Consider the following 12,829-nt stretch of genomic DNA (forward strand, 5'->3'; position numbering starts at 1 on the left):
TACTGCCTAGTAAAATTGGTCTATGAAAATCTCCTTGTGTTCCTTCTTGCCATATCTCCAACAATTGAGTAACTAAAGTTTTACAACCCACATTAAGTACTTGGAATGTTAAAAAGTAAAAACTTAGTCCAGACTGGAAGTTATACAGCAGACATACTATATAACCAGACCACAAAGTCAACTTTAGTAAGATACCTTTTCTTTTATCATAAGAGCCATCAATTAAGTTAATGTCCAAATAACCTCTCTTCATTCCGCTTACATAGTTTTATATTCAGTCTGCTTAAAAATATTTCTAAGAAAAGTTAAATCTTTCTTAGGACTAGAAAACCATTTTTGTACACACTACAATCAAAGATCTTGACACAGTAGAAAGCTGAGCTATCTGCTGGGAAGTGCTGAATAGTAGGGATGCACAAGAGAAAAAAATTAGTTTTTGTTTTGTTTTTGGGAGGTTTTTTTCCCCATAAATTTTGGTTTGTGGATTGTTTAATTCATTTTCATTCATGAGAAAAAAACAAATCAAACAAAAAAACCCCCAAAAAGCCAAAAAATGAAAACAAGGCCTCCCAGGACCTCCCATCTGAAAAAATGCCTTGGGCCAGAATCCCCCCCGGCCTCAGCCTAGGCCTAGTTAACTCGGGCACAACGCCAGCAGACAGCGTCATTTGGCTTGCAAGTGCAAAGAACAAAGAGGACCAAGAAGAGGCTCTAAGGCCTAGGCCTGACCCTGGGCTGAGGCCCAGGCATCGGGCCTCGGCCTTCTGGCCAAGGCCCCAGTGTCGGGTCTGGGCAGAGGCCCCGACGTCAGGCCTGGGTCCATACCCCAGCCTAGGACCCAGCGTCAGGACCCAGCCCTTGTCTAATACCCAGCGGATAATGTAAATTTTTGTTTTATTTAATTGTTTGGGGTTTCAGCCAAGGCCCCAGCGTCAGCTCGAGCCTCCACCGAGGCCCCAGCATTGCACTCAGGCCTAGGCCAAAGCCCCTGCTTTGGGCCTCGGCCTATGCCCTAGGGGAGGCCACAGTATCGGGCCTGGGTGCAGGCTGAAGCCCCCAGCATCGGGACCCGGCTGCCAGGTCAAATCATGGCATCAAGCCTGGGTCCGGGCCCTGGCATCAGGACGTGGTTTCCGGGTCGGGTTGCAGCATCAGGACTGGTTCCAAGCCCTGGCGGGTCATGGCATCAGGCCTGGGTTTAGGTCAAGGCACCAGCGTCAGCACCCGGCCTCTGGGTCGGATTGCGGCGTCAGGCCTGGGTCTGGGCCCTGGAATCAGGACCCGGCTTCCGGGTCGGGCTGCGGCATCAGGCCTGGATCTGAGCCCCAGTCGAGGCCCCAGCGTCGGGCCTGGGTTTGGGCCCCAGCCAAGGCAACGGTATCGGGACTCGGCCACCAGGTCGGGTCGCGGCATCGTTCCTGGGTCCAGACCGAGGCCCCGGTGTCAGGACCAGGCCTAGGCACCAGCATTGGGACCCAGCCTTTGTCGGATATCCGACGGATAAGTTAAGTTTTTGTGCTTTTTGTTTAATTTTTGGGGGTCTTGGCCAAAGCCTAGTGTCAGCCTGTGCCTCCGCCGAGTTCCTAGCATCGCACTTGAGCTGAGGCCACAGCCCCTGCTTTGGGCCTCAGCCTATGTCCTAGGCGAAGCCCCTGCTTCGGGCCTAGACCTAGGGCAAAATCATTAGTTTAAAAACAAAACAAACAAATAAGATTTGTTTCATTCGCAGGGTCCCCCAATTCATTTTGGGGCCCCCAAATGAAATGAATTAGCCTTATTTGTCGCATTTTTGCAGTTTCGTTTTAAACAAATGCACATCCTTACTGAATAACAACACTCGTACAGTAACTACTTCCATTTTCACGAGGTAAATCACTACAAGATGGATAAGAGTGGGTATTAGGAAACCAGACCAAGAGGCCAATGTACTAAGGTGCAAATTGTTTTCCCAAATGGGGTTTCATATGCAAACACACCACACACCAATATCATGCAAAGCAGCTCATTAATTCAGAATTCAGCAAAAACTTGGGAGCAAAGATGTCTTCACAGCTCGGTTTTCACAAAAAAGATAACTACATCTCATTGAGGTGTGGTTATTTTTTTCTGCTGTGCCCCACAGCTACGTTTCTTACAAAAGTTTGCTACAGAGCTTATTTGCATCTGTAGTAAACTTTTGCAGGAAATCTGGTAGATTAGTGTATCAATGCCCAAGTAACTACTTCTGCTCTTCAATAGAGAGATCAGCCCTTCAGGCTGTGTAATAAATCATCATTCAGCTCTGTCCTGTAAAACATAAGTTTTCTAGTCCTATTTTATTTAAATGAGAACTTAAGAAGCACGTCATATCTTTATAAAATTCCCTCAGAGAATTTCAATGTTTTGGCTCTATTGGGCATTGAGGCTAGTTTAAACAAATTATGTTATAATGTCCTGAGTTAGTTATTTCCAGAAACAAAATTTTCCCCTTCAAAATAACTTTAGGACTTTTATGACAAAGTCACATTTGCTTACCATAAATGGTAGATAGCAGGATGAAATAGCTATGACACCTGGGTGACGTCATCCAACAGCACCGAATGGACCCTTCTCTCTAGCTCAGTAGAGCTTTTTTACTCTGAATATGTGTTGGAGTTCCCACACACATAACTAAGGAGCTCTTCAGTCCATTTGTATCTTAACTTTAGCGAGGTAGTCAACTCTCCAAGAGGCAGGAGGGTATTAGCATGGCAAATTCATCCTACTGTCTACGGAGAACACCATTTACAGTAAGCAAACATGCTTTTCTCTGTCAACAAGGAGGGCTGAATTAACCATGTCATGTGGGAAGTGCCAAGCTGAGTGTTGCATTGCAGAGCACTTAGTGAAAAAGCAACCCAGCTGCCCTGTGGAAAATGGACTACTGGGAGAACAGGCTGTGCAAAACTGCTTGTCCAAAATTACATTTTTTGAAAGATCGTCCAGACAGTAGTGTGAAGATGTGAACAGGCGACCAAGATGCAGCTTTGCAGATGTCTTCTACAGAGGCAGGTCTGAGGTGAAGCAGAATGACTCCGATTTGATAAGTCTTGACAGAGTTCGTAATCTGAAGGGCAGCTAGTGCATAACAATGCGCAATACAGTCTTCTAGGCACTTGGAGATGGTACGTTTAGCAACTGCTATCCCCAGTCTATAAAGATCATACAACACAAACAGCTGAAAGGCCTGATGATGTGGTTGTGTTCTCTTTAAATAATAGGCCAGTGCCCTTTTGAAGTCTAGTGTGTAAAGAGCCTTTCCCCTTGCTTTAATGAACTGAACAAAATTTCCTGACTTTTCTGTTACTCTCCAACACAAACAGGTCGTGAGGGACGGCCCCAGAGGATGAACAGCATGTTTGCCATTTACTGATCCAGTGCCCATTCATGAGAAAGAAAGATTCAACTGAGTAGGTCTGCTAGCATGTTCACAATGCCTGGGAGATAGGCTGCTTGAAGCAGGTTTCCTGATGAAGCATCAATGATCCCGTGCCAACCTGCTTACTGACACAGAACATCGCTAATTGACTGTTTGGATCAGAATTCTCATCCCTTGGAGAAGACGAAAAAACTTCTTTCAGCATGTCAAATTGCTCTCAGTTCCAACAAGCTGATATGAAGCAGATGCTCTGACACAGACAACATTCTCCGAGTTTGAGTGGGGCTGATGTGTACCCCCCAACACTCGGTGGTCATGTGAGGAGCAGAGGAGACTCCACCTCCACAAGATTTGTCCACCAGCCAAGAGATGGCTTCATTGCACTGGTTATTAATCACTGGGTGAGCCAGGAGCTGAGTTAGCTATTCCCATTTCAGTTGAGACCTCATGTTGAAACAGTGAGAGGCACTACTGAAAACTGCTGCAGTCATTTGGCCTAGTACCTCCAGAATGGACTGAGCTGGAGTTTGAGGATGTCATGAGAGCTCACGGGCTAAGGCCCGCAAAGGGCCCTCTCGGGAAGGAAGAACTCTTTTTCTAACAGAGAATCAATCCAAGCCCCAATGAACTTGATTTGTTGAGAAAGGATGATTTGACTTGGGATAATTGATGAAGAATCCCAGGGACTAAAAGAGGATGACTGGCTCGTGACAGGTTTGTCTCAGAAGACAGTCTTAAATGTCCGGGAGAAGACAATCATACAAACACGGGAAGACACACATGCCTCAGTGACAGATACGCCGCCACCGCCACCCCTGCTAAGCACTTCATGAAGACTCTTGATGCCGCTGAGAAGCTAGAGGAGAGGACTCAGTACTGATAGTGAGACTCCACCACCATGAAGCAAAGGAAATTCCAATGTGCAGAATGAACTGGGATGCGCATATCCATCCCTGCGTTGAACGACGGGAAGAATAATGTGGAGTGCATTCATCTTGAACTTCTCCCATAGCAGATTCTCATTCTGTTGTCATAAATCTAAGATATACCTCACTGGTGGGCTGCAATCTGAGCATTCAGCATGGAGCTTTGGAACACCTTAAGGCTAAAACTGTCCAACAGCCAAGGGTCCTTACCAAGAGGTGAATGGGGTGGTGGGAGGACAGGTGTTGGGGAAGATAGGTTTTCTTAGCACTTTTCAGGGCAGACTCCATAATCACAGAGTGATGGGGGAGCTGAACCATCCCAAATCCTGAGGTCTGTTAGACCCTGTACTTAAGGACCAGCTTCCTAGAGACCGGTAGACAGAATAACAGATTGTCTCACATTTTAGTTTGCAGGATCTTATGGATAGGGATGGCTGCAAGCTCTGAAGTTGTTTCCCATATCTGGAGAATAAAAAACACCTTTGCACAAGGATACACATCTCTGAGAACACAGACGCCTATCATCATGCCTATCTTAGTCAAAGATTTGGAATAGGAGAGCTCTTCAGTTGGAAAAGAGTGCTCAGGTAATGAGTCAGAGGGGATTATAGTAGACCCCTCTTCCTCAGACTCATAGGTAGGGTGAGGGACATAGCCTCACAACCTCGATGAAGATGAAGGCAATCGTGATAAAAGTCTCTGTTGTCTCAAGTGGTGAAAAACCCTGTGGGAATCTGCATTGCCTAGACCTCAAGCTTAAACCTCCAAAATATTGCCAGATCCTCTGCCAGCTGGAAAGTCCCATCAGAGGCCTAGGCTGGGGATCACTGGCAGAGCCATTAGTAGAGGCCCTGAAGATGGTGACGGGACTCTTCTTGAGAATAAGCAAGTCATCCTGAACAGAAGTGTTTGAAGAGCGTCTTCTTGGTCATCTCCCATCAAGGAGCTCATCAGTCTGGTCCACAGAATCCTGTGTCCTTTGGGCTGGGGAATAGACATCCTCTTCTGAAACCAGGATTAGCTCATCTTCCTTGGAGACCCTCAAAGGACTCAAGGAAAGTTGGTCTGTTACAGATCCCATAGAAACTAAAGGCAATGGGCTCTGGGGATTCCAGTCTGGTGCAAGGATGTGAACTCTGAGCTTTCACTGGCCTGGCTGGTCTAAACTACAGGAAGAAGAGGTGAGAGGGTAACAACGAAGTTTTGCAGGCCATGAATGAAGAAGGGACCTGGAAGAAACTCCTTTGTAGATCTCCCAGGTTACCTTCACCTAGTCCCAGAGGATTAATGCTTTGAGAGTTATGAATGCTGGAGGGACCACCAGTGTAGAATGCTTCAGAGTGTCATGCCTTGTTGGCACCAGGTGTTTTGGCAGTGCAAATTGCTTTACCTGGTCCTCCAAAAGGAATGCAACACTTCCTCTTGGGAGCCTCAAAAGGCTCCTGTAGGCAACAATAATTGGAAACACAACAGGCTCTGCTGCCCTACACTTTCATGCCTTGCTTGACTCTGAATTAGCGGAAGATTCTGAGGGGCCTGATGAAGCAGTTACCTAAAGGAATTCTTACTTGAACCAGAGGAGTGGTAAGAAGAGCAGCTCTATTGACTAAGTGACCTGAGGAGTTCTGCCATTTTGTAGGCTTAGGTTTTCTGTGCCCGAGGGTATGTGTCCACCATGGTAACAATCAATGGAGTCTTGGTCCGGACTCAGGCATTTATAGCAGACCTCATGTCAAAGATATGAAGCAGTCATAGAAGCAGGCCCTAAACTCACTTGGGGTGGGGCCCTTACCCAACAGACAATTTTTTGTTAATGCACGACAATACTAGCTAAGAATGCAACAATTCACATAAAGGGATCCAATTTCCAAAAACATATATATATATATATATAAAGAAAAACTAAGAAAACAGGCAGAGCAAAAGACAATAATATATCAATAAACATCACATTCAAGTTACATCAGGGGTTATAGAAAATGACTTATCAGAAAGGAACATAGAAAGCTGAGAGGGTTCAAAAATATATTTTACCCCTTGCTAATTTTTGACATTTGTATAAATCTTTTAAAAAGAAAGAAATACCAATCTGCAAACTTTTGGCCTACAGAGCAAAAAAGCCTGTTTCTTTTTCTGAGTCTCTCTAGGTACCTCAGGAAAACCCCCGATTCTAGAATTATGAAACAGCTTGTCTCTAGACCTAAAAAGGATTGAAAAACCAATTCTGCATCAGATTCTAAAGCAAAATTCACAACCATTGTTGAATGGGATAATACTTGATTATATCTTTTAAGCAATAAATAAAAATCCATGCTATCTGAAACTCAGGAAGAGCCAGATCCTCTACTGGAGCTTCAGCTTTAAGATACGAAGGGTCATAGAATACACTATAAACTGGTGGAATAGAATCAGCAGGGAAAGACTACAATCATTCAAGCACTGCCTAAAAATATTTAAAGGAGCCACTGAGGAAAGCTGATGAAAATTTTAAAACCTTAAAAGGTTTTCACTGTACCAAATTTTCAACCTGCTCAACTGCTGATTTTCTTTAATTCTTCAACATTCATGCAATTACTGTGCACTTCGTCCATCTTGGCATGACATTGCTTAAACTGGTTTTCATGGGTCTCTCCTCTACTCTTTAATTCATCAACTTGCCCCACAAACTGAGAAACCTGATAGTTAGCGTTTCCCCATTGTGGAAATGGCCTACCAAAGCTCATCTAACAAAATTAAAGGAAGTTTACCCAACATAAGTTCCAGGAAAAAACAAATTTGAAGCCCTGTCTGAAGAAATTGCATCAATAGGTTCAGCTTCTCCAGGTACCTGAATAACTGTCTGCACAACCTTCTCTGTATCTTGAAGAACTTAACAGCCTTGATCTCCAGCCACTGCCGAACTGGCTCCAAACTGCTCTGCTCCATTTTGTATCTGCTTGCTAGCATCATCAGTCTGAACTGCAATGCCCAAGAGATTGAAGCCTTGGCAAAGGCTGCACAGAAATTTATTTATTTATTTATTTTTAACTTTTCTATACTGATGTTCCTGTAAAATATACATATCACAACGGTTTACAATGCAACTAAAACATTTGCTCAGGGCGATACAAAGAACAGAGGTAGCAATTAACAGTAGAACGGGACCTAACATAACATATCCTTACATGATAACTCAAAGCAAATCATCTCAAAACAAATGAGATGAAAACTGGATAAAACAACGGAGATAATGAACTGGACAATGGTGTCTGATTGGAAAGTTTACTTGAGAAAGAGAGGTTGCAAGTGAGGGAAGATTAAGTGTCCGGGAAGGCTTGGCTGAATAGCCATGTTTTAAGGTGGTTTGTTTTTTTTAAGTAGCTGGGCAAGGTTTGTGTCTGAGGAATGACACAATATTCCGAGCAAGATGAAAGATCAAACCTTGACGATGAATTGAGAGCCAGTCCCACCAAGAAGATCTCCCTTCTAGGTGAACCTGCCACAGGGATAGAAACAGGAGTCATTGCTGCAACTAAAAAGCAATCCCATAGGACCAACAGGTGACAGAACAGATCTAGATGGAACAACCCAAATTTTGGCCTTCCTTTTCTTCTCTGTAGATAAGGTAGCAAAAAGGAGCAAAACAAAAGAACAGGAAACAGGAGAGGTGCAGCGTCTCCGATTTTAAAATGCCGCCATTTTTTTTTTTTTTTTTAAACTTAGCACTAAAAATTGCTTTTGGGGGCTGCCATTTTGAAAAAAAGACTAGTAAGAACTTAGAAGAAATACCAAAAGCGGTAGAAGAGTACACAGCCATGCAGCAGTGCAAACAAAGACTGAGGGGATGATGAGGCAACACACAGGAACTGCTGCACATACTCAGCAGAGTAAAAAACCTCTACTGACCTAGAGAGAAGGGTCCATTCGGCACCATCTGCTGATATCACCCACATGACATAGCTAAGTCAGCCCTGCTTGTCGAAGGAGAAACATTAGCATGTGAACAACTGTTAGAAATGACCTTTCTATATTGACATTCGCAGAATATGCTGAGGTACTGTCTGTGTATTTTTGGAGGCCTTTTAGAACTTTTAGCTTAGCAGTAATAGGATTACTACATAATGATTATTTTATTTTATGCATGAGTTTATATACGTTATATGTTTTATATTGCAGTCAATGTCATATGTATGTAATCCACTTGGAATGACTGTTAAACAAGCTGAATATAAATAAATAAATATTTGTGTTTATTTTATAGTATGAATTTATTTTATGTTTTAATTTTAGTTAGTTCTTCTTTTAGTAGTAATAGAACATTGTCAATAGTTGTCTAACAAGTGTTATACTTAGCGTCTTGTATGCTTACTTGTGCTTTGTATTTATATTATGATACTGCTTGACTGTTGTTTTTTGTTTATGATTATGCATAATTTTCAACTGTAAACCACTTGGATGTTTTTGCTACATGTGGTATATCAAATTTATTAAATAATAAACACCAACGCGCAACTCCTGCTCATAAAAAGAATTTTCAAACAACCAAATGTGGAGTTTTCATGCTTTGGATTTTTTTTTTTAATTGATTTATCACATTTTCATCTGCAGCAGATTCATGCTACTGTAAAGCATTACTAGCAATAATAAGTTTAAGCTTAAAGTTATCACAGACAAACTCACAAGCTGTAAAAATGAGGCAATTCTATAAAGACGACTCTCAATTTTGATGCGGTCAATTTCTGGCTGGCATGCTTCTGGGGAATGAGTCAGAGGGTACTGGCTGAGAGAAATGAGTGCCTCCGTGCAGTGCTTCACTGCCACCTCGTACTCCTTTCTTCTTAGTGATTCACATGCTTGTTCACATGAATTCTCTGGTCTTCTGTCTGCCATGACTCAGGGACAGAAATCCTTAACAGGAAAAAAAAACAAAAAAAACCAAATCAAACATTATGAAGGTTTGCAACTGTACAGTACTACAAACTGTGCAATAAGCCCTGATAATAGCAGCCCACAGCCATATAACAAGATCTATCAAAGCAAAATGTGATGTTTCTCAATCAACTTATGCCATTCAATACAAACTTTTGCTACTGCAACACATGCCTATTACCAGTATATATTAAACTACACTCACTCCATACAACAGTTTTCTAAATCGACAAAACCATGTTTTGTTCCCAACCAAATCTTCTGGAAACTTATGAAAATGGAAAAATATTAACTCCTCTAAGTGACAATATCAAATAGCTGATCACAAGTTGCAGGAAAAGAGAGACCCAATCAATGGAGTCTTGGTCCGGACTGGATGGAAGCAAGGAATAGCCTAAAGTTTGCTTGCTGCTATCCTAGAAACCAGAAGTGAATAAGCTCTAAAAACGTTTATTATCTAGAAACCTCATAACTGTGATGCTACTGCAGGCAGGATGAAAATGCCCATACGGGATTGAGTTGAATCTTTCTGATTCTAAAATTAAGTCTGGCTAGACAATGGAAGATCATTATTTTTGCCTCATCTTAAAGAATCAATTAAAAATTGCAAACTCAAAAACCAACTATGCTGAAATGCTTCCATAACTTTATATAACACTCAGAAAGAAAAAAAAACTTTTTTAACAATAAAAATATAATTTAGAATTTCATAGTTTGCCCATATGAAGAGTTCAAAGTTTTCATACCAATGAAACTATAATGCCCGGAAGGTCATATCAGCAAATTCAACATTTCACAGATAGGTCCAGCTGTTTTTCCAGAAAAGGGCCAGATGTACAGGACTTGGAAACATATTCCACATAACTTTCAAAAATTCCTTTATTTACAAATGGGCAGAGATATAGCAGATGAGATTTAATGTGGACAAGTATAAGATATATGACTCTGAGACCCAAACTAAGCAGATAGGGCCCTATCCCTAGCAGGCCCGCTTCTTTGGAATAAGCTACCCACCTCCCTCCGCCAAGAGACTTGCCCAAAAATATTCAGGCAAAACCTTAAGACCTGGTTCTTCAAACACTCTTACACCTAACTTTCACACAATCCCTCACTCCCCCTGAAGACCAATCTCTCTCACCCCCCCCTCTCCAATTCCTAACCTCTCTCCTTCCCTCTCCCCCCCACTTACTTTCCACCTCCCTTCTACCCCCCCCCCCTCTCTAAAGTGTATTTTATCAGGACAAAATATAGTGTATATAATTTCTACTTGTATAATCTAATCTGCTATTTGTATAATCTTGTATAACCTACTCTGTTATTTATATGTTTTTTAATGTTCCTTATATAATTATGTAATAATTGTAAAGGCTGTTGCTAAGTTCGGTTCTGTGTAAACCGACGAGATGTTCCCAACGTTCGTCAGTATATAAAAGTTATTAAATAAATAAAATAAATAAATAGTAGGGCAGTACTTGCTAATATTTCCCAGGGGAAATAGTCAAGAAGTGGCAAATAAAGAAGATTAACCTTTATAGATTCTGATTGGTTTTGACCTAAACCAAACATATAATTTCATATTTATGTTTAAAATCACTTTAAATACATTAGTTTTCCAGAATTTATTTTAAACCTTTTAATTAACATACCAAACGATACAGAGAAGGTCCAGTAAAATATTGTTCAGATCTTCCTATTCAAAACAATATATCCTACAAAATATAGTATGTAATGTCTACATCTAAGTCCGACTATGATTATAAAATGCCCAGTAACGATCCCACACTTTATCATACATTGCAATATTATCATGCAACTGAAAGGTTTGTTTTTCAATCAATGCCATATCGTGCATGTGTCCCCTCCAGTGTTCAATTGTAGGCACAGACGTTTTCCTGAAATTTGGGATTACAATAAGCAATGTGAATTTTGCTGATCCCAAATATTCAAGATTACAAAGTTTACTGTTCTTTTTGTAGAAATTACGTTCCCATGTTGAAGATGAATACATCAACATATTGAATCAGAGGGCCTAGGCAAATATACATGCCATACTGTATTTTTTATTTTATACAATCTGTTTACAACAATGTTTCAAACACACAATTTTTTGCACATATGGACCATGTTACCATATAATCCCATTATGTATGTACCTAAAATCCTATAACATATCCCCCATCCATACTTTACCCTCCAATCATTCCATTCATACCATTCACACATCCCTCACATAAAACCATATCCATACTGAAACGTATTTTACAAAGTACAACCACAGTTGTCTCAATTTGTCTGTATCTGCTGATGACACACTATATATTTTTGTACTGTAATGCTGGTTTTTCATAGTACATTTATCATTATATCAAGCAATTCAGAAATACTTGTAAAGATCAATATCTCCTGGTTCTATAATTGTACCCTGTTCTCCAGCTGTTTTTCATTCAATATTCCTTACATAATACACCAATGATATTCACAGGCACTCCAAGGAGTTATTACATCATACTATCCTCTTGCTGTCCAACAAGCGTCTCGTTTCACCCTGTCTCACAGGGCTTCCTTAGGGAAATTAATCTCTCATATTCTTGAACGTGCATCAACTTCTTACCCAATTTTTAAGCTAACAGTTCTAATTATAACTCGTGGTCCAATGTGTGATAGCGATGTCTGCAATATAATAAACACAATCCTAATTATAAACACACTTTCTGCATCTCAGTAGACATTTAACTAATACAAAACTGGTGAATATTTACCACCAACCCCATTATATAAGTAGTACCGGGTTTAAGGATTAATATGCATTCCTTCACAAAATTCACATCCAGACTATTTCAATCGCCATCGTACTCCCACGTCGGGCTGGTTATTTCTCTCTTTTTTTTTTTTAATATCACTACTTAACACCTCAACGTGTCCTCTCCTTTTTCCATAAACCTGCAACAAATATGAAATTCCTACGATTACCAAAATCAACACTCCATCAATCTCATATTAGCGCAGCTATCAACCGCACTTACTAAAACTGAACAATCCTACTTTTTATGAGAGAATTGATAATGATCCAGGGTATGATATTATGAATCAGATTAACATCCTAGACAAAACAGTACATGATTGTAGTATCAAAAAAGGAAAAGAGGTTTTTGCAAGTAGAGTCATTTAGTACGCCCTACATTTACTTTGTGCCCAAAATACATAAATCTCTTGTTAAACCACCAGGGAGACCTATAGTTTCAGGGAGGGTTTCGGTTTTCGAAGCAGCTGCCAAGTTTATTGATAATATGTTACAACCTCTAGTCAAAACCATCAAGTCTTATGTTAGAGACACTACAGAATATATTAGTATGATTGAGGAGCTGGATAATATATCAGAAGGAAGTAGGCTAGTTACAGCCGATATCACATCACTTTATATGAACATTCCCCAAAAGGAGGCCCTCAGCATCATAGAAATGTCTCTTACTAGATTACAAATTAGTGGTCAAAGAAAATCTATTATGATACAGTTGGCTGAGATTGTTATTTCACAATTTTATTTTCAATTCCAAGGAAAGCTGTTTAAACAGATTAAAGGAATTCCGATGGGTTCGCC

At 40.9% G+C, this 12,829-nt stretch overlaps 1 protein-coding gene across 1 annotated transcript in view; it reads right to left on the reverse strand.

Moving 5' to 3' along the window:
* Nucleotides 1–12,829, reverse strand: part of HELZ (helicase with zinc finger) — a 639,316-nt gene that overhangs the window by 531,732 nt on the left and 94,755 nt on the right. Inside the window, 1 exon segment of the mRNA XM_029599344.1 lies at nucleotides 8,983–9,210. Within this exon segment, the coding sequence (XP_029455204.1) occupies nucleotides 8,983–9,192 (210 nt within the window). The 5' untranslated portion in view covers nucleotides 9,193–9,210.

The sequence above is a fragment of the Rhinatrema bivittatum genome, chromosome 4 (genome assembly GCF_901001135.1).
Source record: "Rhinatrema bivittatum chromosome 4, aRhiBiv1.1, whole genome shotgun sequence".
NCBI lineage: Eukaryota > Metazoa > Chordata > Amphibia > Gymnophiona > Rhinatrematidae > Rhinatrema > Rhinatrema bivittatum.